Here is a 22,682-nt window from a genome sequence, read left to right as displayed (position 1 = left end):
AGCTAAGTCCTCATCGCAAAGAAGCAGCCTAGTGAATGATCTTGAATTGCTGAGTCCCGTGGGTTTTTATTGCAAGGTCTTCTGTCCACTTAACTGTTTTCACTCTCTATTCCTTTCTTTACCATTTTCTGAGGTTGTGATTCAGTAAACCCCATGTCTCTCCCTTAGGACCCGTCTTAATTTCTTCAGTAGCCAAGTCTCTCCATCAACAATGCGTGTTTTCTCTCAGTGGAACCCAAAGCCCTTTTTTCCACCAACCCACTAATTCTCTTACAAACAGTAAAAATAAGTAGACAGCTACATAATTTTGTGAATTATAACAATTACCGTGAACACATTCGTTTTCAGTGAGTGGTGCCTATTAATAATCTAAGCCCACTCTCATATTCTTAAAGTGATAGTAATTTTCTTCTTCCTTTACCAATTGTAAATAGTAGGCCCAGAGGACTGTTCCCAAAAAGGATTACTTTATGCTGTTTTTTCTTGTAGTTGTTACGTTCAGTAAGGTCTGTGTGTTGGGGTGGCTGTCACACAGAAATGGGCGTGTCCATAGAGTAACTGTGGCATGCTAATGCTTCTGTCGGTGTTGGTTTTGTTCCACAGCAAATACCAGCTTGTCTTCTGCTACACTCTCATTGAGAGGAACAACCGCCAGATGCTGCCCGTTATCAGAAACACTGCTGGAGGGGACTCGGTGCAGACCTGCACGAACCCACTGGACACCTTCTTCCCCTTTGATCCTTGTGTGCTGAAGAGGTGGGTGTTACACAGTCGCCCTTTCGGTGGTGAATTTAAATGTGGTGTGTATATGCCTTTCCCAGGATCAGCACTTAGGGTTTCTTTGTCATGCGTGGCTCTCCTAGCCTTTGACAGGGTCTCCTGGTCTCCTTGTGTGTATTCCAGGCCCAGTGTGGAAAAGCCAGTTTGAGGCTGCTGAGGGTCTACCTCAGTAGGAGCCCAGATGATACCAAGGGGTTTTTGTCATCCTTGAAACTTGTTGGTTTGAACATAGAAGAGGCTGGAGAAGGAGGATGCTGCCTTTTCTTTGCTCATAAATTTCTCCCAAATGACTCGTTCCTTCCTCTAGAGACCACATCCCATAGTCTTGTACGATTAAGCAAATGCCAAGTGATTTATCTGGATGGGTAATTATAGAAAACCTCAGGCCAGTCTTAACTTCACACATATATAAGGAAGCAGAATTTCTGTTAAGACAGTCTGTAACTAACAGCAAAGGAAGTTCTAGAATAATAGTTTCACCTTCACTTTGAACATACTATAACTCACTGTCAATCTTCGCACAGTCGAAGTAGTTTTCACTTGAAAAAATGAGAAACAGTAGGTGTAATACTCCATCTGTGTGAGTGGATGTGCTCTTACGAAGGAGCCACGTTAGCAGATACTGCGTAGGGTATTTTTGGACACTGTTGTTTGAGTTATAGTTTTTACTTTTTCATTTTGGGTCTTGTGAGAAAAGAGGTAATAAATATATGACTTTCGCTGTTAGTGTTTATTTAATTTGATTTTGAAATGTGATCTTTTTGACAGGTCAAAGAAATTCATCGATCCTCTTTATCAGATATGGGAAGACATGAGTGCGGAAGAGCTTCAGGAGTTTAAGAAACCCATTAAAAAGGTAAATAAAGTTGTGATTTCAGTACACGTTCTGGGAATCTCCTATGTGGCTACAGATCACAGTAAAAGAGTCAAAGGCAGTGTTACATTTGAATACTACATTTGTTCATTCAGCCATTACGGAACACCACACTGAGGTTATGTTCTTATGAGAAGAGTGTTTGCCTTTTGTTTGTTTGTTAAAGATTTATATATTTATTTTTGGCGGTGCTGGGTCTTTGTTGCTGTGTGGGTTTTCTGTCGTTGGGATGTGCAGGGGCTACTCTGTTGTGGGGTGTGGGTTTCTCACTGTAGTGATCTCTCTTGCTGTGGAGCATGTGCTCAGGTGCGCGAGCTTCCGTGGATGTGGCGCGAGAGCTTAGTTGCTCCGCAGCAGTGGGATCTTCCCAGACCAGAGGTTGGACCTGTGTCTCCTGCATTGGCAAGTGGATTCTTAACCACTCGACCACAAGGGAAGTCCTGCTTGCTTTTTAATGAATTGTTCAAACCAGATATCTCACATGCTGACTCTGGGACGTGAAGGATAATTAAAAATCAGCTTAACAAATTTAGATCTTTACCACTTGATAGTTACCACCAAGAAACAGTCTCAGATTTGCTTATTGCTGAAACATCCCCAGAAGTTCACACTAATTTTGTAGGTCTTCATGAATAGGTGGTGAAGATAGGAATGTCACCATCTGTTTCTTTGTGGCACATTCATTTCTTCATTAAAAATCAGATTTAATATGCCTTTCTTTTTTCATAAGTTATCATTGGAATGCTTTTTATTTTTATTTTTTCTTTAAATTTTGCATTTGAGGAAGGTGGTTATTCATTCCATGTTATGTTAGATTGAGCAAGAGTGATATATGATGTTACCTGTCCTCCTTGAACTTAAAATCTGTTTTAAAAAAAATCAGATTTTAAAGAGATGTTCACAATGTGTCATGAGCAATTGTGTGAGTGGTTTGTAACAAAGAAGTATGCATCAGAGGAAGCCTTCAAAATGAAGATTTTTTTTTTCTTCACTTTTTTTTTTCTCCAGAAGTAGCACATTCCTGAGGAAAGGAATTCTTGAAAGCATTTCAAACCGCTGCTTGCAATCTTGTTTGTAATCTCTGTTTTTGTGCAGGAGGTGGTAGAAGATGAGGAAGACGATTTTTTGAAAGGTGAAGTTGGAATTACACCGAGCTCCTTTGACGCACATTTCCGCAGCCCTTCAAGTAGTGTGGGCTCCCCACCTGTCTTATACCTGCCGGACCAGTCCCCCCTGGTCACAAGGATTTGTGACTGAGGCTGACACTCCTCCCGTAGTGCCCTTCAGTATTGGGTTTCATCCTGTTTGAGTGTCTCTTTGAACTTGAGCGAGTACATGCTTCAGGCATCTTACTTTCAAGTTAGACTTACTCTGGTGTCTGAACAGATGTGGTTGGGTTTTTTGTTTTCTTCTTTTTTTTTCTTTTCTGTTTTGTTCCTGTAGAGACTAAAGGAAAAGACAGAGTACCATGTGCAATATTTTATAGTGGAGTTGGTGATAAATGTTGAAAGCTTGGCTCATACTTACAAGAGTTTGCTGACATGATATCTTTTCACTGAAAAGTCCTCTAGGACACTCTTTAAAATCTTCAGAATGAGTTTAACTATTTTGGATACACTGTGTACCCTCTGCCTAATTGCATTTGTGTTCTGGAGTTTCAGTGGGGTGCAGGGAACATAGGAGGACAGATGAGGGAGGCAGCCAGGGCTGGTCCTGGATGCTGCAGGTTGGAGCTGGCACTAAAGGAGATCTCCAAGGACTTCAGAAACCAATAGACGCGTGGAGGGAGAGAGAGAGGATTTAGAGAAGCAGAATCAGACAGATCATACATTTGTGAGTGTAAAAATGGATTTAAGAGGAAAAAAGGAGTTCTGGGTTAATGTAATTCACATTGACTAAGAGAGGGGTTGAACTTTTATAAAACACAGTATTTTATCTTGAGGCTCCCAAGAGTGCAGTTAGAACTGGAACTACTTGTTCATAGTGGAATGTTATGTTGGTAACTAAGAATTCCTTTGTCCAAAAGTGGGGGAAGAGAGGGGATTTTAGGTTATTTGGTGGAATGGTTTTGCTAGCAACAAGAGGCCAGGGTTACAACGCAGTCCCTGTCTACTGGCTATTCATTGTATCATGAATTCCAGCTCACTGAAATCCTCCTCTCTTGAGTCTCTTTTTGTATTTTTATAACCAAACACTGAGAGAGAGGAGTCTAAACAACATTGCTGTATAACAGACTTATGCAAGCGCTGCTAGAGTCATTTTGAAGCTCCTGCATATTTTAGCTTCGTTTGTTATCTGTGTACTTTTTTGTTATTTGTGAAAATGGACATCTTTATATATATTTATTTTTCTGTCACTTTTCCTATTCTTTATTTAAAGTTAAGCGATATTTTCTTGATCACAAATATTTTGTAATGAAATACTTTTCTCTTTCCTAGGGCTTTGTATGCTCTTGTATATTACATTGATGGCAATGTAGAATTTGGAGCTTCAGTCTGTAAATACGTTTTTGAAAAACATTTTTATTGTTTTAAAAAGTTTTGGATATTGGTGATTTTCTTTTGGTGACTTGGTGGAAGGTCCTTTGAGAGCCTTTAGGTTCTCTTTTTAACTGCAGACAAAAAGATGGGATTTTTGTATAGTGCATAAAATGAGTGATTGAAAATGTGTCTATAGAAATTAATGGTGAGTGGAGTCTCTGTGAGTTGGGAAATAGCTTTAATGTAGAAGGATATATGTACATAGAAGTCTAAAATTTCAAAGGAGTTGGAAAAAAATATCTATTGTGAGGATAAAACAGTGACATGGTTAACTTGGAACTTATGTTCTTACACTCTCTGAGCTCCACTTTGAAAATAAAAGTGGAAATTAATAACTACTTGTGAGGATTTGATGAACGTTCACGTAAAGTCGGTTGTTTCACCACCTTGGGTAAAGGGAGATACCCCGATAAAGAGGCTTGTCACACTAACATTCTTTTGATTTCTGTGTTTTTTTTCTCCTTAATTGATCTACTGTATTAAAGCACCATTTTGCAATAGAAAACTGAAATTGAGACTTTACTAAACTGAGACTTTATTAAAGAGGCAAAAATAATGTCAGTGTGTTTGCAAGTTGTTGTTTAGTCACTAAGTTGTGTCTGACTTTTGCAACCCCATGGACTATAGCCCACCAGGCTTCTCTGTCCATAAGGTTTCCCAGGCAAGAATACTGGAGTGGATTGCTGTTTCCTACTGGAGGGGATCTTCCCAACCCAGGGATCAAACCCACGTTTTCTGCATTGGCAGGTGGATTCTTTACCACTGGGGCACCAGGGGAGGCCAGGTTGCAAGTACTCAGAAATAGTTGCATATTGGTGATGAGGATCACTTCCAGGTGCGTCTAGAGGGCATCCCACCCAACTGGTCCAAGGAGAACAAACACTTCCAGAAAGTTACAGGGTTTTAAGGAACATCTGTGAAAAAAAAAAGTTTAATCTTTGGAATTATGTGAAAACAGGATTTTTCTATCCCTCGTACTCAAAAGCAGGCTTTCAATGGAGTAGGAGTCCCAGGGTCCATCATTTTGTCTGCCAGCTACGGGTGGGCCTTCTTTAATGAGAAGTGGCTAATTCTTACAGATGTGAAAGGACTTACAAAGTGTCGAGGGTGTCAGACCTGTCTTCTTTCTGAGGTGTGACCCTGAGCAAGTTACCTAGTCTCTCTGAGCTCCACTTTGAAAATAAAAGTGGAAATTACTAATAACTATTTCATGGTTGTGAGGATTTGATGAATGTTCATGTAAAGTCAGTTGTTTCACCACCTTGGGAGAAAGTTATGCAGGAAGCATGGAAAAGTCTTTTCAAGGCAAAGATAACTTCCATTTCTCCCATGTTTACCTATTTGGTACCAACTTAAACTCAACTGGAGGAGAAGGGTCTGAAGGCTCTGCCTGCCAGGCAGTGCTTACTGCAGCATCCTAGAGACAGTCTAATAATTTTTGCTCTGTGTGAAGTGCGTCCCCCTTGATCATCTCACCGTTATGACTTTTCTAAAATTGTTTTGTTCATTGTGGAGTCGGGATCTATTTGAATAGTATTGGCTCCAAGGTGAGAAGCCTCACACCAGTGTACCTATCCTCAGTAGGGTCTGTAGGGCATTTTGCTGATCTTTACTCCCAGGGTTCTTAGCCCATCTCTTCAGTTCAGTTCAGTTCAGTTCAGTCGCTCAGTCGTGTCCGACTCTTTGCAACCCCATGAATCGCAGCACGCCAGGCCTCCCTGTCCATCACCAACTCCCGGAGTTCACTCAGACTCATGTCCATCGAGTCCATGATGCCATCCAGCCATCTCATCTTCGGTCATCCCCTTCTCCTCCTGCCCCCAATCCCTCCCAGCATCAGAGTCTTTTCCAATGAGTCAACTCTTCACATGAGGTGGCCAAAGTACTGGAGCTTCCAGCTTTAGCATCATTCCTTCCAAGAAATCCCAGGGTTGATCTCCTTCAGAATGGACTGGTTGGATCTCCTTGCAGTCCCAGGGACTCTCAGGAGTCTTCTCCAACACCACAGTTCAAAAGCGTCAATTCTTCGGCATTCAGCCTTCTTCACAGTCCAACTCTCACATCCATACACGACCACAGGAAAAACCATAGCCTTGACTAGACGGACCTTAGTCGGCAAAGTAATGTCTCTGCTTTTGAATATACTATCTAGGTTGGTCATAACTTTTCTTCCAAGGAGTAAGCGTCTTAATTTCATGGCTGCAGTCACCATCTGCAGTGATTTTGGAGCCCCAAAAAATAAAGTCTGACACTGTTTCCACTGTTTCCCCATCTATTTCCCATGAAGTGATGGGACCGGATGCAGCCCATCTCTTAGTGCCTATTTAATGTCAAGCATCAAGCATTATTGTGCCTACTTGTGGCCTAAGTCTCTTCAGTCGCATCTGAGTCTACAGACCCTATGGACTGTAGCCCACCAGGCTCTCTGTCCATTGAATTCCCCAGGCAGGAGTCATGGAGTGGGTTGCTCTTTCCTCTGCCAGGAGGTCTTCCCAACCCAGGGATCGAACTCGCAGCTTTTTAGTCTCCTGCGTTAGCAGGCAGGCTCTTTTACCACCTGTGCCACCTGGGAAGCCATGATCTGAAAGAGATCATTATTAGCGATCTCTAAATGTGTGGGGCTAGCAAACTTCAGGGTCCATTTTTTCATCTTTAAACAGTTTATGTTAATCATTAAATACAGCCCTTTGAAGCAACACGCAGGTTTGCAGACTTTCTCTAGTTCACTATGATGAACTTAGGCGACCCCAGTGCCCAAACTCAGGCCAGGTTGGCTGAATTGTGAGCCTGGCTGCCGCTGCTGCTGCTGCTAAGTTGCTTCAGTAGTGTCCAACTCTGTGCGACCCCATAGACGGCAGCCCACCAGGCTCCCCCGTCCCTGGGATTCTCCAGGCAAGAACACTGGAGTGGGTTGCCATTTCCTTCTCCAACGTGTGAAAGTGAAAAGTGAAAGTGAAGTCGCTCAGTCGTGTCCGACTCTTAGCGACCCCATGGACTGTAGCCTACCAGGCTCCTCCGTCCTTGGGATTTTCCAGACAAGAGTACTGGAGTGGGGTGTCATTGCCTTTTCCTGTGAGCCTGGAGCTGAGCGCAAAGGCCCTCTGGAGAAGCTCGGCTCCTCCCCATCCTGCGTGTCTTTCCACGCTTTCAGGACTACATTTCCCAGCGCCCCTTGCGGAGGAGGGGGCTCCCTCCGTTTTGTACTACGTTTCCCATGGGGCCCTGCGACCCCGCTCTAGGTTTCCTTAGCCTCTGGGGACTGCGCCTCCGTCGGACTCCATTTCCCGGAGGCACGCGCGGCGCGGCGGGCCGGGGCGGGGCTGCCCGAGGCTGGGGGCGGAGGGGGGCCCCGGGGTGGGGAGGCCGCTGCCTCCCTGGGCCTGCCCGGGCGGCCGCCTCCGCGATGCCGCTGCTCGTGGACGGGCGGCGAGTGCGGCTGCCGCAGTCCGCCGGGGACCTGGTCCGAGCTCACCCGCTTCTGGAGGTGAGCAGGGCCCGGGCGGGGGGCTACGAGGCGGGACCGAGGGAACCCGCAGGCGGGCCAGAGCCGTCCTCAGCCCGCCGCCGCCGGCACCACCAGCTCTCCCCGGAGTCAGGCTCGAAACTTGGCGCAGCTGAGGTGCTGTCGGCACATCCGGAGCGCGGGCTTGAGGCGTCTGTGGGGCTTTTACCTTCTTTGGACCTTACAGGGCATCTGCGGAGGCCCCCCTCTTTTTCCAGAGGAGGGGACGGGGGCCCAGAGAGGTTAGGTGACTTGCCCAAGGTCGCCCAGCACCGCGGCTGGAGGACACGCCGGGTCCCCCTCTCACATATAGGGCGGTCCCAGCCCCCCAGTCCGGATTTTGACCCGTTTAGGCGAATCTGGGCAGCGCCCTGGGTCGCTCCCTCGCCGCGCATTCCCACCCGCGGTGAGTGTACCACCCTCCTGGGGGTTTCAGGAAGCTAGAGGCTGTTCCGGATGTGGGCAGGGGCATCCCGGCGGGTCCCCTGGACTTCTAGCCCCGCGGTGTGGGGCTCCCGGGTATTTTTAGACGGAAGGAAGGGCCCTCGGTGTTTTCGCCCCGCTGGGCTGTGTTGAGGACCACACCCTATGGAAGGTTTTTTTGTTTTGTTTCCTGCTTTTGTCCTTAGATAGACCTCTGAACCCTTATTCCATGCATAAGCAGAGACTGGAAAACGATTTTTACTGTAAAAAAAAAAATCGGAACCAAACCTCCCACTTGCCTCAGATCCAGTTCAACCCATTTCATGGATTTAAGAGATGCCCACTGAGCCCCTCATGGCCCCTATGGCCCCTATGGCCTTTGCCTCTTTCCTCACAGTCAGGGTATGTATGGGGTGGGGATGGTTTTTATGTTTTTTAGCCACAGAGTGGCTCAAACACCATTAACTGTTAATTAAGTGCCGTACAGGGGAGAATGCCCCTTTTCACTCTGCAAAGTGAAGCTCAGGAATCTGGCCAAGTCTGTGGGCTTAGGAAAGATATTCTTGAGGTTTCTTCTGTACCAGTTGGGCGGTGTGTAATGATCTTGTCCAGCAGGCTTGTTTTATTTTCCCTTGATCTCCGCCTCCCCTTGCGAGAACTTAAGCTTCCTGAAGGCAGAGTATGCATCTTCCCTTTGTATCCTCAGAGCCTAGGGCAGACCCTGGCCATGAATCTGTGCTTTGTAAATATGTGTTACACAAACAAGTGAGCAGAATGACCCCTGAAAGATGAGGCGATGTTACTGACAAGGGAAGAGGGGACAACTCTGATTCTCAACTTACATTTCGAGAAAGCCGTAGTAATATCAGCCAGCACGTACTGGGCACCCAGCGGACACTAGTCATCATGTTAAGCACTTTCCTTCCTTGTGCTGTGTCACTTAACTGCTGAAGTTGGGACTGGGACTCAAAGGGGAAGAAGTTGCAGCTGCCTAAAGAATGTAGTGACACTCTATTTTTATGTCTGTTAGAAAGTTTCTATGAAAAAGTTAGTCCAAGGCAGCACCCTAAGTGTGGAGAGAAGGGGAATGAGGTGGGATACCAGGAACCTCTAGAAGGGAGGTTTGGCCTCTGGGGAGACTCGGCCTAGAAAGGCTGTGGAGTGGGGACCAGTTTGCCTTACAGGAGTGTGGCTGGGGTGGGCGGCCGCTTCCACATGCGGCGGCCTAAAGGGAGAGGGGAGGCATTCTCACTGGGCCAACTGGACTGTGCCCCCTGGCCCCTGGGAAGGGCAGGAGGGGTTCCGAGGGCGGGTGAACTGGCTGGTTTCCCTGGCACAGAGGGCAGGAGGGCCTGGCACAGAGGGCAGGAGGGCAGAATGGGAGGCAAGCTGGGAGAGGTCAGTCATACGTAGGTTGCAGAGGTTTAGATGGGTCGTTCAGCTGACACACAGTGTAGAGAAAGGAAAGGTTTAATTATTATTTGTTTAATAGCAAGTAGTATCCCTTTGGTAAGAAAATAGAAGTCTCAAAAAGAAGGAAAAGGAATCTGTGACCACAGCTATGCTTCACACTTTGGTGAATATCCTTACAGAGGTTTTTCGTTGTATATGACGTACTTTTTTACATGATAGTGTACTGTGTGTTCTGTTCCATAAGGTGTCTTTTTTCCTGTGACAGTAGGTTGTGAGTATGCAGTAGCAGCAGTTACTAGCCCGTCTATAGCTATGTTTAGCGTAGGATAATAATAACAGCAGCAACAGTAATAGCAGTGCTGTGGAGCTCGCCAAGCATCCCAGCCCTAGGAGGCAGGTACTAATACTGTTCCCATTTTACAGCTGGGGACTCTGAGGCACGGAGGGTGGAGTAAGTTGCCCAAGGTTTTGCATGCTGCGAGAGGTGAACCCTGGCGGGTTGGCCTTTGCCTCTGGAGCAGCGCTGCTCAGTACCGTAGCCATTGGCCACAGGTGGCAGTTTACATTTAGTTAAAATTCATGGGAAATAGCAACCTACTCCAGTGTTCTTGCCTGGAGAATCCCAAGGACGGGGGAGCCTGGTGGCCTGTTGTCTCTGGGGTCGCACAGAGTCGGACACGACTGAAGTGACTTAGCAACAAAATTCGATAAAATTAAAAAATCAGCTCCTCAGTCACACTGCGCTTCCCAAGTGGCTCAGTGGTTAAGGAATCCACCTGCAGTGCAGGAGACGCAGGAGATGCGGGTTCTGTTGTGGGGTCGGGAAGATCCCCTGGAGGAGGGCAGGGCAACCCACTCCAGTATCCTTCCCTGGAGAATCCCGCGGACAGAGGAGCCTGGCGGGCTACAGTCCATGGGGTCGCAAAGAGTCAGACACGACTGAAGCATCGTGAGCACACACACAGTCACACTAGCCATGTTTCTAGTGCTCGACAGTCATGAGTGACAGCGGCTACAAGATGAGACAGCAGATGCAGATGCCGCCGTCCCCGCAGAGAGCACCCTCGGATGGTGCGGTCCAGAGCCTCCACTCTTATCCAGCCTCTGGATGCTCAGAATCCGGTCCCGCAGCGTCTTGAGACTTAACGGTCCCATGGAATTCCACATAATGTAGTTCCTGCTTTTAAGCATGCGAGACATTTCTGCTCTTTCCCCTTTAGAAACATTCACAGAGCTGAATCTTTATAAATCCCTGTAATTATCCCATTGAAGGGCTTTTTGAGCACAAAAACCCTGTAACAGAACCAGTGTTTTGAAGCAAGGATGCAGGCAGCCATCCCAAGGATAGAGTGGGTATGGGAGACCTCGGGGTCAGGACCGGGGAGCAGAGGTGGGGAGTAGGGACAGCCACTCCCCGCAGGCCTGCTCCCAGTTAATCCTCCCGCACCCTAAGCAGTGGCCTCGTTTCCCAGAGGACGGGATGAAGCACAGGGGCTCAGGCTCTGCCCAGGTCAGTCACTCCAGGAGTGAGTGGTGGGCGCCCCCGCCCCCCTGCATTGTCATGCCTTGTACTTTTCGCTGGGGGCATGAGTTGCAGGAATTGAGGTGAGAGGCGCATGGGGTTCAGTGGAAGAATTCTCACCTCCCACACAGGAGGCCCCGGGCCCTGTTCTCGGCCAGAGTGCCATCGTGCTCCCATTTCTTGGGCTTCTCAGGTGGCTCAGCAGTAAAGGAGCCACCTGCCAATGCAGGAGACACAGGTTCGATCCCTGGCTCAGGAAGATCCCCTGGAGGAGGAAATGGCAGCCCACTGCAGTAATCTTTCCTGGGAACTCCCATGGACAGAGAAGCCTGGTGGGCTACAGGCCATGGGGTCACAAAGAGGGTCAGACATGACCGAGAGACTACACAGCTACAACAGCAGGTGTGAGATGGGGTAGGGCCCTGTGGGGGGAAGAAGGCTCAGTCCCGAGGGCTGGGCTGGGCTGGGCGGTGCTTTCATACTTGCTTTCCCGTTTTTGAAGGAAGAAAGACAGAGTCTGGCAGAGGGGTGAGGGGTACTTAGTTGTCCTCTGGGGTTGCACCCCAGCGATGGGTGAACCCAGGGACAGTCAGCTACAGCCACGGGCCGCTTTCTGTTGGTGGATGACCCACCAGCCCAGAGTGGTTTCTACAGTTTTAAACGATGAGGGGAAAGAAAAGAATGCTTCCTGATATGTGAAATATGAAGTCACTTCGTGACACATGAAGTCTCATGAAATTCAGTGTTCATTGTCACCCATAAATATTTTCTGGGGACACGACCATTTGTCACGTGTCCTCTGTTGATTTCACACTGAGAAGCTGAAACTGCACGGTCTGCTAAGCCCCAAATATTTACCGTCTGGCCCTTTTCTGAAACAAGTGCACTGACCCTGGGGATAAGAGGACAGTGCCCTCAGATAGGAATTGAGAAGTGAGGATGAGCAGTAGCAAGAGAGACTGAGGGAAAAGGTTTTGGGGAGGGGTGTGGTGTGTGTCTGTGTGTGTGTCTGTGTGTGTGTGTGAATCTGAGCGTTCAGAACATTAAAAAAACCTGGGCTGCTTTTATTTCAGAAGGGATACGAGTTTATATAGTAGGGCTGTGTGTTTTTGCTTAGAGGAGAACTTGAGCTAATCTTTTCCTTTTTGAAAGTGACAGACCAACGTCGCTGTTTTCCCTTTCAGGCCGTCCTCTCTCCCAATCAGCGCGCTTCTGTTTCTCTGGGAAACAGTAGGCACTGTAGATCAGAGACGTTGTGATTTGGGGTTCTTAGGTAAACAAGTGATAATTCATTTCTCAGAAATAGCTTTGCTTTTGGGTGGTGACCCAGTTGTGAAAAGGAGCGGTAAAAATTTGCCTTGACTCCTCCCTCCCTCTCCCCGAAACAACCAAAGGAGGTGAGTATTAAAGGAATGATTAAAAAAAAGAAATTCTGCGTCCTCCTTTATCTTACCTTGAATTGAGGTGAGAAGTGGTCTGAAAAGGAAGAGCGCTCACTGCTCTGAGGTGTGAGTTTTTGCACCATCGGCTGCATTTCTTTCTCTTTGACTCCAGGCCTCGGATCGCACACTGTGCTTCATTCAGTCCTTGCTCCTTTCTTTTTAGAAAAGTATTTTAAATTGAAGTATAGTTAATTTGCGATGTGTTAATTTCTGCTGTATAGCAGTGATTCAGTTTTATGTATTTATCTTCTTTCTCATGTTCTTCTCCATTGTCATTTATTACAGGACACTGACTGGCTCCCTGTGCTACGTACAGTTAGGGCCTTATTGTTTATCCGTTCTGTATGTCATAGTTTGCACCTGCTAGTCCCCAATTTAATTCCTTTCTGAAGTGGTTCCTCACTATTTCTCACTGTACTTCCTCACTGTAACTGCTGCCTTGCTTCTAATTAGTGGAAGTTTATTAGAAGAGAACTTTTTATAACTCATCCAGTGGATTGTCATGTTCTCTTCTATCTCTTGTATTTTGTCTGGTAAGCCAGCACTAACCGAAATCAGCCCCAGCTGTGAGGAATGGCCAGCAGCCAGTGTAAGTCTATAAAAATGTTCCCTGGTCTAGACAAGTACCTACACGCTCTGTATTTGCACACGTGGTTAGGAAATTGTTTCTTGAGGAGTTGATTTGTTGTAAGTAAGAAGGAAATAAGGATACATTTTAGTGATGCATCAATTTGACATTTTTGAAAAAAAAAATCTAATTCTCATTAAAGAATTAATTGGGCTTCCCTGGTGGCTCAGACAGTAAAGAATCTGCCTGCAATGCAGGCGATCCAGGTTTGATCTCTGGGTCAGGAAGACCCCCTGGAGAAGGGAATGGCAACCCACTCCAGTATTTTTGCCTGGGAAATCCCATGGACAGAGGAGCCTGGTGGGCTACATTCCGGGATTGCAAAGTCAGACACAACTGAGCGACTGGGCGAAGAGCTAACTGGCCACCTGAGTTTTCCCCACTCCAGATTTACTGCATAAGAATTTATACAGACACTCAGTGGACACCTAATGTTACCCTACCTTTTCGTTAATTTGCTTATTTATGAGTTCTCCTGTTTGGTTCTCTGCTGTAGCCTTTTTTTTTTTTTTTTGGGCCATGCCATGTGGCATGTTCCCTAACCAGGGATCCAACCCCTGCCCCCAGCATGGGATGCTCAGCGTCTTAACACTGGACCACCAGGGAAATCCCCTGGTTTTCTACTTTAATAACATAATTACCTCACAGGGCATTTGGAGAATAGAGGAACGACAGCTGGGACAGTTAAATGACGTGCGTTGGCCTTGTTCCAACGCCATCATGGTTATATCGGTGGCTTTCCTTCCAGTATTTTCCCCTATATGTAGTAACGTTTTCAGCATTGTCGCACTAATAGCATATTTACAGCTTAAATTTCTTTTCCCACTCTTGTGTCTTGCTCTTCAGTTTTCCATTTCTCAAAGCTCCTTTCCCGTGGTCTTCATTGTTTGTGACTGCGGGGTTAACAGCTGTGAGCCGGTTCTGCATAATTTGCTTACCTTTCGGTTGTCGTCCCCAGCTTCGTGCCGTTCCCAGTAACACAGGGATAAGCGCATTGGTATTTGGGGTTATTCCCACAGTACAGGTTTCCAGAGGGGGGATTACTAGGTTGGGGCATAGGGAAGGCTTGGAGCCATCCTCATTTTTAAAGAAAGTGAAGAAGGGCTGTAATTTCTGAACCACTCACTCCACTAGTCCATCTGATCTGATTCTCTTTATAATTGCAAAGAATTGTAGAAAAGGATCTTTGCATCTTATTTCATAGGTTTTAGAATGTTGTTCTCTAGGGTGAAAAAAACCCAGAACTTCCTTGCTTTCTTCACTGTTCCACATGGTAGTGTTTTTATTTATCCCACTGCGTTTTTATTTTAGCCTTTCTGTCAGATAATACACACACCTCAGACCTCACGAGGGTCTGTTTCCACCTAGGGCGCACTTTGGCTCTCTCCATCTATCTATCTAGTTACTCAATCCTCACTAATTTCCATCACTATTTTATTTTTTTTTTTTAATTAAACAGGAAAGAGCCAGACTTCTCAGAGGTCAGTCTGTTCAACAAGTGGGACCCCAGGGCCTTCTGTATGTTCAGCAAAGAGAGCTTGCAGTGACCTCCCCAAAGGATGGTAGGTTAGGAACCAGTGATTTGGGCCTTCTCCCCAAAGGCTAGTGGATGTTTTATTTTATTTCTTTTTTAAACAGGCTCCATCTCCATTCTGGGTTCTGATGATGCCACCACTTGTCACATTGTGGTCCTGAGGCACACAGGTATGACGAGAGACACGCAGGAAACTGTTCCTTACCTGGACCCACCGCGTGGGACCATGAGCGTCTCAATTTGCGTTTCCTGGCTCCGCTCACCTCTCCTCCGTCTGCATGGCCCCTCCCCGAGGCCCTGGTCAGATGGGTTGGCTGGGCAGCCCAGACGTCTCTGTTTTTCCTTCTTGCAGGCCGTTGAAAGATGAGGTGGTCCGAATGGACAGGCGTAGACCTGGGCTGCACCCCGAGTTCTCATCGGGAATAACATGAGTCGTTTCACCCTTGTTCTTCAGGTAATGGGGCTACCTGCTTGACACACTGTGACGGAAGTGACACCAAAGCTGAGGTCCCCTTGATCATGAACGCCATAAAATCCTTTTCTGACCACACCCAATGTGGAAGGTGAGCGCCCCGCTCTTGCGTTGCGTCATGTGGGGAACTTGGCCCCGTCGTGTAGAGGAAGCTGCTGGGGTGCCCGCCCTAGCCTCAGCAGCTGCTCAGGGCAGAGTGGGCGATGGGACTCGGGGCTGGTCCCGGAAGGAGGGTCTGACTTTGAACCTGCAGTTGTGTTCTCAGTGGCGCTTTCGTGGCCTCTGTGTGTCCGCCGATGCCTTGTGGCACCCCAGCAGTGGAATCTCTCCCTTTCTTCAGGAGGTGTTTGTTGAGTGTTTCCTGTGAACTGGAACTGCTCATAGGTGCCAGGGGCCTCACAGTGAATGGAGGAGACAAAACCCTGCCCCCGGGGCTCACAGTCCATGGGGAGGAAGACGCCAGCAAAGCAGGATGTTAAGTAGTGGTCGGGCTGCGAGGAAAAGGAAGGTGGGGAAGGGGGTCAGTGTTGCAGACTGTGTGCAAGAGCTGGCGCCCGCCTGGGCGCCCAGCACAGCGCTCGCCTGCTCACCAGTGACAGACTGCTTCCCACATGCGGCCCCCAGGGTGGGCCCTCAGGAGCCACGTGGCTACTTAAGGGAGCCGCGACCCCAGCCCGGCTGTCTGGCTGGTGCTCACTGTCGCTTCCCTTTTCTCTCTCATCGCCAGGCCTGGCAGGCATGGCTCTCATCTTATCTGAAGTCTGGGGCAGCAGTTCACTGGAATGAACTAGTCTAGTCATACACACGTTCTCCAAATCCCAGGGATTTAAGGAAGGCCTCCTCGCTGTCACAGTTTCCCTAGTGGAACAGAGATCTGTGTTTAAGTTTAACTCTCCCCTTGCCGGGTCTGTGATCGGCTGGGCTGGCCTCAACCTTGTGTCCTGTCAGACACTGAGCCCGGCAGTATATATAGCTGGACTGGGCTCCAGGCCCAGGACCATGGTTCTCAGCACATGGTTGTGAGAGAGAGGATTCGAGGCCACCAGATGCTTCACACTGAGCTGCTGACGTGGAAGATTCTGGGGCCTTCCTTGGGAGGGTTCTGTCGGTTGAAGGGAGTGTGAAAGGTGGCTGCACTCTCTTGAGCTCGGGTCCCCAGGTCGTCACAGGCAGAGGACTGGAGTTAGCAGAGAAGTGAGCTTGGGAAACGCAGGGTTAACAGAGTTGATGTGGGTTTTCCAGCTGTAGGTCTTCCCAGAGCTGTACTGTGCTGCTGTGCTCTGCTGTGTGCCTGGTGGCTGCCCTGGGGGCGGGCAAGGCCTCCCAAGCTTATTGAACCCTGAGAATGCTTTTCTGTCTCATGCGGCCAGTGCTCAGGGGGACGCACTGAGGAAAAAGCTGCTGTCATAGATAAGCATGTGCATCAGACGCTGAACCAGTTTCCTTCTCTGTAAAACGGAGATGAGACCCCTGTCTCTCCAAGACGCTGGCCTTCTGGTGGCAGGGATGCCCCCATGCAGGGCCGGGTCAGTCTCGTCCCTCCCCGACCCTGCACCAGGCCGAGACTTTTAAGAGGTTTCTGAAGCGTCCCGCTCAGGGCGGGTGAGTAGTGTGATGTAATCGTCATCTTCCAGACCAGCCTTTCTTACTTTTGCCTCCCGGTGGCATCATATTTGAGACATGGCACCCCTGGGCCCCCGGGCGTGAACAGGGCCGGGAACCAGGAGCTGAGGCTCAGGGCAGACCCAGGCCTGCCAGGCCAAGCCATCCCGCCTCTGAGCACCCACTCTCGTCTCTTTATCAGGCTGGAAGTACACCTCGTGGGAGGCTTCAATGACGATAGGCAGTTGTCACAGAAACTGACTCATCAGCTCCTTAGTAAGTTCACTTTTCCCCTCAAATCTGATAAAAATGTGTACCTATTTTTGCTTAGATGAAAATCTCAATTAGTACAGAACCTACGAGGGGTGCACCTGCTGGGAGCCACCCAAACTGCTCAGCTTGAAATCTTCCATAAACACTGGAGAGCAAAGAGCTAAATGTTTAGAGCTCACGGGATGGGGACATAGTTTGCCTTCAAAACAGCAGGTGATGCCTCACAGTAAGCCTGTGAATTGTGTGGGGAAAAAAACACCACCCTCCTGCAGAAATGTTCTTGTTAATCTGCAGAAAGTTAAAATAACCCTGATAATACTATTTTTTCTTGGTTAAATTAGCAAATACTACCATGAGAAAAAACAACATTCTGTGATTAACCATGAAGCAGCGAGGTGGGCATACTTCCACCCTGCAGTACTTTGGTGGAACCTGAACCTGGAAAGCCTTTTGGCATCCTGGTCCATCACAGACCCAGTAATTTCTCTTTTGAGAATCTTTTCTAAGAAAATTAATCTGAAGTGTGCATAGAGATTTACACCTGAAGGTGGGCAAAAGATTATCTACAGCAAGAAATCTACTGTCCACTAGTAGAGGCATAGGTATACGTGCCATTAAAAGATATTTAACGAAGAGGCTTGCACTGCATGGGAAAATAGCATGTACAAACAATAACATGTACAGTCAGTGCCTGCACGGTGTCTGAGCTCAGCTGTGCACGGACAAACACGGCAGGAAGTACACTGTTAAGTGCTAAGATTATTGGCAGGAAAAGCCCATTCGCTTACACCTTCAAAAGCCACAGACTCCTTATACTCTCCTATACTTTCCAAATGTTTCATAACAGTCAGATTTTATGACCCATCAGGAAAAAACGTTCTTCAGGGAAAGATTAAAATCTTAATGACTATTTGTCCCGCCAGCCTCTCAGAATAGGGAGAAGAAATGAAAGTCTCTGTGGGAGTTTTCTCTGGGCCCGATGCTGGGCGCGCGTCTGACCCTTGGCAGGCAGGGTGCTGGGCATCCGCCCAGGGGTATCCGCCTCCGATGGACAGGCCGGGCTGTGGTCTAAGGGTGGTGGATCCCACCCTCCACCCCCCTCTTGACTTGTTCAGCGTATGCTCTGCTGCTTAAAGGAACTTTTTTGACATGAGTTTTAAAATTCTCGTCGTAGGTGAATTCGACAGACAAGAAGATGACATTCATCTGGTGACGTTGTGTGTGACAGGTGAGCTCCGCCACTCCTCCCAGAGCAAAGCTGCAGCTTTGGGGGATGTTTTGCCCTCGCCCTGAAGGCAGGACCCTGCGTCTGTGCCTCAGTTGCAGACGGCACCACGTGTCGTTGGATTGCTGCCCTCTTCTGGCTTTCCCCATATCTGCTGGCATGGCCCTCCCTGCCCTCCCTCATCCAGATCCCGCGCAGCCTCTGCTGAGATCCTGACCCCCCACCCCCTGAGGGCTCTCCTCTGAGGGATTCTCAGCAGCCTCTTCCGTTTTCTAGGAAGGGTTGGGGCCGGTCCCACGAGGAGCTGCCGCCACGTGTGTGGGTGACCGGAGACTCAGACTGGAGGGGCAGTTTGTTCCAATAACCTGACCGCCCCGGGCTTGGCTGGGAAACAGGACACGGGCCCTTTCATGTTCTGATCCCCCCCTTTGCAGGCGGGGGCCTCCTTCTTGGCCTCTGTTTATAGAAAATGAAAGCAATTATTTTGTATTTCTTTAAAATTAGATCTTAAAATTCCTTTTTTTTTTAATGTGTTAGAATTAAATGACCGGGAAGAAAATGAAAGCCACTTTCCAATAATTTACGGCATTGGTAAGTAGCATGTTGGGCGGAGGGTCTATGATCTCACACTGGTTAAAGGCAGATTTTGCAGCTGGTGGGCCCACAGCTGTCAATGTGGCAGAGCCTTGGGCCCGGGTCCTGACTCCTCTCTGGATCTGCTGGGCGAGCCTGGGCAAGGAGCTTACCTTCTCTGACCTTATATCTACGGGAGAAACAATGTCCACGTCCTAGACTGTGAAGGGAAACAGGTAGTGAATAGAAAGCCTGGGCCTCGCCGGGTTAGAGGACAGCTTGTCAGTGGGCTCTGCTCCCCCAAGAGGCCCCTCTGCTTTTCTCTAGCCAGAACTCTGGGGGCTGAAATGGGGCAATTTGAATCTTCTTATACTCAGGGAACTAATTAAGGTTTTGATGGAGAACAAAGAGCTTACAAAGCAAAGTGAAACCATCAGGCTAAAGATGGTTAGCCTGAAAGAAAGCCAGAGTGTCCCTTCCTCCTGTGACAGCCCCTGGGACTCCTGAGGCTTTAACAGGCTGGGACTGGCTGTCTTTATTTATTTACTTTAAGTATTTATTTGGGTGCATTGGGCTTAGTTGTGGCACGTAGGATTTTTTCTTGTGGTGCCTGGGCTTCTCTCTAGTTGAGGCACCTGAGCTCAGTAGTTCAGGTGAAGGCTTAACTGCCCTGCTGCATGTGGGATCTTGGTTCCCTGACCAAGGATTGAACCTGAGTCTCCTGCATTGGAAAGCAGATTTTGAACCACTGTACCACCAGGGAAGTCCTGAGACTGGCTGTCTCTACAGAGGGCTTCTGCCATATCCCTAACATTTGGTTTATTTGGCAGGGTGTTCACTGCTTTATTCTATTCTATCCTTTGTATGTCAGAAACAGTCTTAACCAACACACACCACCAGCCCTGGCGCCGATCCCAGGCCACGTCCGCAGCCGTGTCTTGTCAAGGCTTGTCTTCCTTGTCACAGGGCTGAGCAGGGAGGCCTTGCCACAGGCTGCCTGAAGAGATGGCGCGTCTCCCGGGTGGGGGCGGCCCTTGGTCTGGAACCAGGTCTTACTGGGTCCAGCTCGGGCCAGCACTTCTCAGTGAGATGCCTGGCCAAAGCATTGCATTCTCCCTTCCCAGCAAGGGAGAGACTACCAACATGTAACTTTGCTCAGTCCTATCACGGGCAATGGTATGAGTGTGAGACTTACCAGGTCCTTTTGCCAATTGGAGTCATCCTGTCGTCCTCACAGCTGTCAACATCAAAACCGCGGAAATCTACAGAGCCTCCTTCCAAGACCGAGGTCCAGAGGAGGAGCTGCGGGCCGCCCGAGCTTTAACAGGAGGACCAGTGAGTCCGACAGCACCTTGTCTTAACAGGGTGAAGGGAAGGGGGGGCGGTGCATCAAACTCCAAAGCCTTGAGCTTTATCCACTTTGGAAATGAAAAGTTTCTGACAGCTTCTGGAAAGCTGCCCATGATCAGGAACCACCACACACTCATAGCACGCAGAGAAGAAAGAATGTTTTAGGTTAGAAGCGCAAGACCCCAGTTCTGTGCCCTGAAGATGTTGGGGATATATGTGACTCTCCCTGCATCCAGATCCAAACAAAATGAACCCCTTGTACTTTGTAAGAGCTTTACCAGTGAAGTTACTGCAAAGAAAGGAGAGCTAAGTGGGGAGAAGAGGCTTTGCTTTTCTCTACTGCAGGTCATGCTGTCCCCAGACGAGGTCACTGGAAAGCAGTTTGCTGGGATGAATTGATGACCCCAAAGAATAATCAGATCAGTTTAAAAGTCTGATTGCCTTTGGGTCTTTTTAGTTAACTAACACCTTCATTTTAAAAGTTAGAAAAAAAATAAGACTGACATGCTGTTTGAGGAACGAGTGAAAAAATCCTTTAAAAACACATAACGTGAAAAAAACAGAAATCGCATCAGAGCAACCAAAAGAAGTCTGCTTGCTTAGGAAAAGCTTTCATTTTCACTGGAAACGTCTGGACCCAGTGGTCTGTTCTGCCAACCCTTTGACATTGTTAGGTTTCCTTTCTCGGTCTCTCAGGGAGCAGAACAGTCTTGATTTAGCTAAGATTCAGAACATATTTGGAGAAGGCAATGGCACCCCACTCCAGTACTCTTGCCTGGAAAATCCCATGGACGGAGGAGCCTGGTGGGCTATAGTCCATGGAGTCGCTAAAAGTCGGAGACGACTGAGCGACTCCACTTTGACTTTTCACTTTCATGCACTGGAGAAGGAAATGGCAACCCACTCCGGTGTTCTTGCCTGGAGAATCCCAGGGACTGGGGAGCCTGGTGGGCTGCCGTCTGTGGGTTCGCACAGAGTCGGACACGACTGAAGCGACTTAGTAGTGGCAGCAGGACATAGTCTCAGTAACCAAAATTGAACATTGCTGGTTAAGCTGGAAACTACCACTGGCAACATTTGAGAATTCAAGGAATTGATCATTTGGCAAATTTTTATGAGTTGGCTTTTCCCTTCTCTTGAGGCAACAGGCATGTGTGGTTTTAAATCTCCAAGATGACTTAGGGGTGTGAACAAGGAGGCAGCGAGGGTCAGACACACGGGGTCTGCAGCCCAGCCCTGACACTTACAGACACATGACTTTGGCAGCAGGCCCATCTCTGAGGCTCAGGTCTGCAACCAAAATGGAAAAAACACCACCTTCCTGCAGGACTGTTGTCAGAACTAAACAAAATGATGTCTGTTGCCCACCAAGTGCAGTACTAGACTGGTGGGAAGTAGTTAAGCGGCAGCTTGTTGCAGTGAGACAAAACTTGAAAGAAGCTTCTCTACCAGATAAATGCCTCAAGTTCAAGACGACACGGGAGCTTGCAGTAAAGGCAGCATTTCTGCCGATAACACTCCTTAAATTCTGCCCCTGAAATGTTCTTTTTTTAGATGATTAGCATTTACGATGCAAAGACAGAGCAACTTCGTATAGGACCGTATTCCTGGACGCCATTTCCCCATGTGGATTTCTGGTTGCAGCAAGATGATAAGCAGATACTAGAGGTGAGCATCTACAGGCTGGGCACCTCTCTGGCCCCTGGTTTCCTCATCTGTCGAAGAAGAGAGTGTAGACGAGACCACAGCAGCTTTCCCTTCGGTGTCTGTGGAGGGCACCATTCGCAGACCCTGCTGAGCTGCTCCTAATGTTAGTCGGGGGTGAGTGGATCCTGGGTAGATGTCTACGCAGCAGAGCAACAGGCAGCCATCTGCTTTGTTCTCGTTAACCCAGCACACCTGTTTCTTATGTAACTTTACAAATTATATATATTTATACAGTGATCCGAGAACAGCCTGATGAATGTGTAAGGAGCACAGAGACACTCTTGACAGCTTTATCAAAGTAGGGAACAGAGCCGGTTCTCCTCTCACACCCCAAATCTTGTTTTTCCAGAACCTTTCCACGTCACCTCTGGCTGAGCCCCCCCACTTTGTTGAACATATCAGATCTACCTTGATGTTTTTAAAGAAACACCCTTCTCCAGCTAACACACTGTTTCCTGGGAACAAGGCTCTACTCTACCAAAAAAATGAAGATGGCTTATGGGAAAAGATCTCTTCCCCAGGAAGCTAAAAATAGGAATTACCAAAGAAAGCACCTCTCTGACACAGCAAAAGACCCCTGGCGGGGGCAGGGAAGAGTGTGAACTTGGAATCTTCCTCCATTCAGTCTGAGGTCTCTCTCCTTACTCCTTACCTGTTTTTCAGATGACTTTAAAATAAAATCTTATTTTGGCAAAGGCATTTGTTTAGGTTTTCTTCTTGGTTAGTATTAAGAGGCCAGAGGAGAAGCTGGCTTTCTCACTATTCCATAAGCACCTATTTCAGATACTTGGGTAAGTCTGGGTAAGTCTTCCTAATTCTGCT

General features: G+C 48.0%; 2 protein-coding genes across 5 annotated transcripts in view; both read left to right on the top strand.

The window, feature by feature from the left end:
- The window catches only part of RRN3 (RRN3 homolog, RNA polymerase I transcription factor), a 29,027-nt gene extending 24,308 nt beyond the window's left edge, over positions 1-4,719 (top strand). For both annotated transcript variants that reach the window (XM_068967848.1, XM_068967846.1), the window contains 3 exons: positions 604-756; positions 1,549-1,636; positions 2,750-4,719. In XM_068967848.1, coding sequence (XP_068823949.1) covers positions 604-756; positions 1,549-1,636; positions 2,750-2,911 — 403 coding nt within the window. In that variant the 3' untranslated portion in view covers positions 2,912-4,719. The remainder of the gene's footprint in view (positions 1-603; positions 757-1,548; positions 1,637-2,749) is intronic.
- Positions 4,720-7,558: 2,839 nt separating this feature from the next.
- NTAN1 (N-terminal asparagine amidase) lies at positions 7,559-22,537 on the top strand. Of its 3 annotated transcripts, XM_068968288.1 has the most exons (10): positions 7,559-7,678; positions 14,584-14,686; positions 14,763-14,828; positions 15,113-15,221; positions 16,935-17,008; positions 18,180-18,233; positions 18,768-18,821; positions 20,041-20,138; positions 21,708-21,821; positions 22,210-22,537. In XM_068968288.1, exons 1-10 carry the CDS (start codon positions 7,598-7,600, stop codon positions 22,387-22,389), a joined length of 933 nt encoding a protein of 310 aa, XP_068824389.1. In that variant the 5' UTR covers positions 7,559-7,597; the 3' UTR covers positions 22,390-22,537. The 3 variants fall into 3 exon arrangements, with proteins under 3 accessions (XP_068824389.1, XP_068824390.1, XP_068824391.1); XM_068968290.1 differs by lacking the exon at positions 14,584-14,686 and having other exon boundaries at positions 7,579-7,678; XM_068968289.1 differs by lacking the exons at positions 14,584-14,686; positions 14,763-14,828.
- Positions 22,538-22,682: the final 145 nt, after the last annotated feature.

This window comes from Capricornis sumatraensis, chromosome 3 (assembly GCF_032405125.1).
Source record: "Capricornis sumatraensis isolate serow.1 chromosome 3, serow.2, whole genome shotgun sequence".
Lineage (NCBI taxonomy): Eukaryota > Metazoa > Chordata > Mammalia > Artiodactyla > Bovidae > Capricornis > Capricornis sumatraensis.
Note: the sequence above shows the minus strand (reverse complement) of the source record. Positions and strands in the feature narration are given on the sequence as shown.

Coding starts and splice junctions, on each gene's coding strand:
- NTAN1 (XM_068968288.1), top strand. CDS start 7,598: ATGCCGCTGCTCGTGGACGGGCGGCGAGTGCGGCTGCCGCAGTCCGCC. Junction 14,829..15,112: donor TGTGGTCCTGAGGCACACAG/GTATGACGAGAG, acceptor CTTGTTCTTCAG/GTAATGGGGCTACCTGCTTG. Junction 15,222..16,934: donor GACCACACCCAATGTGGAAG/GTGAGCGCCCCG, acceptor TCTCTTTATCAG/GCTGGAAGTACACCTCGTGG.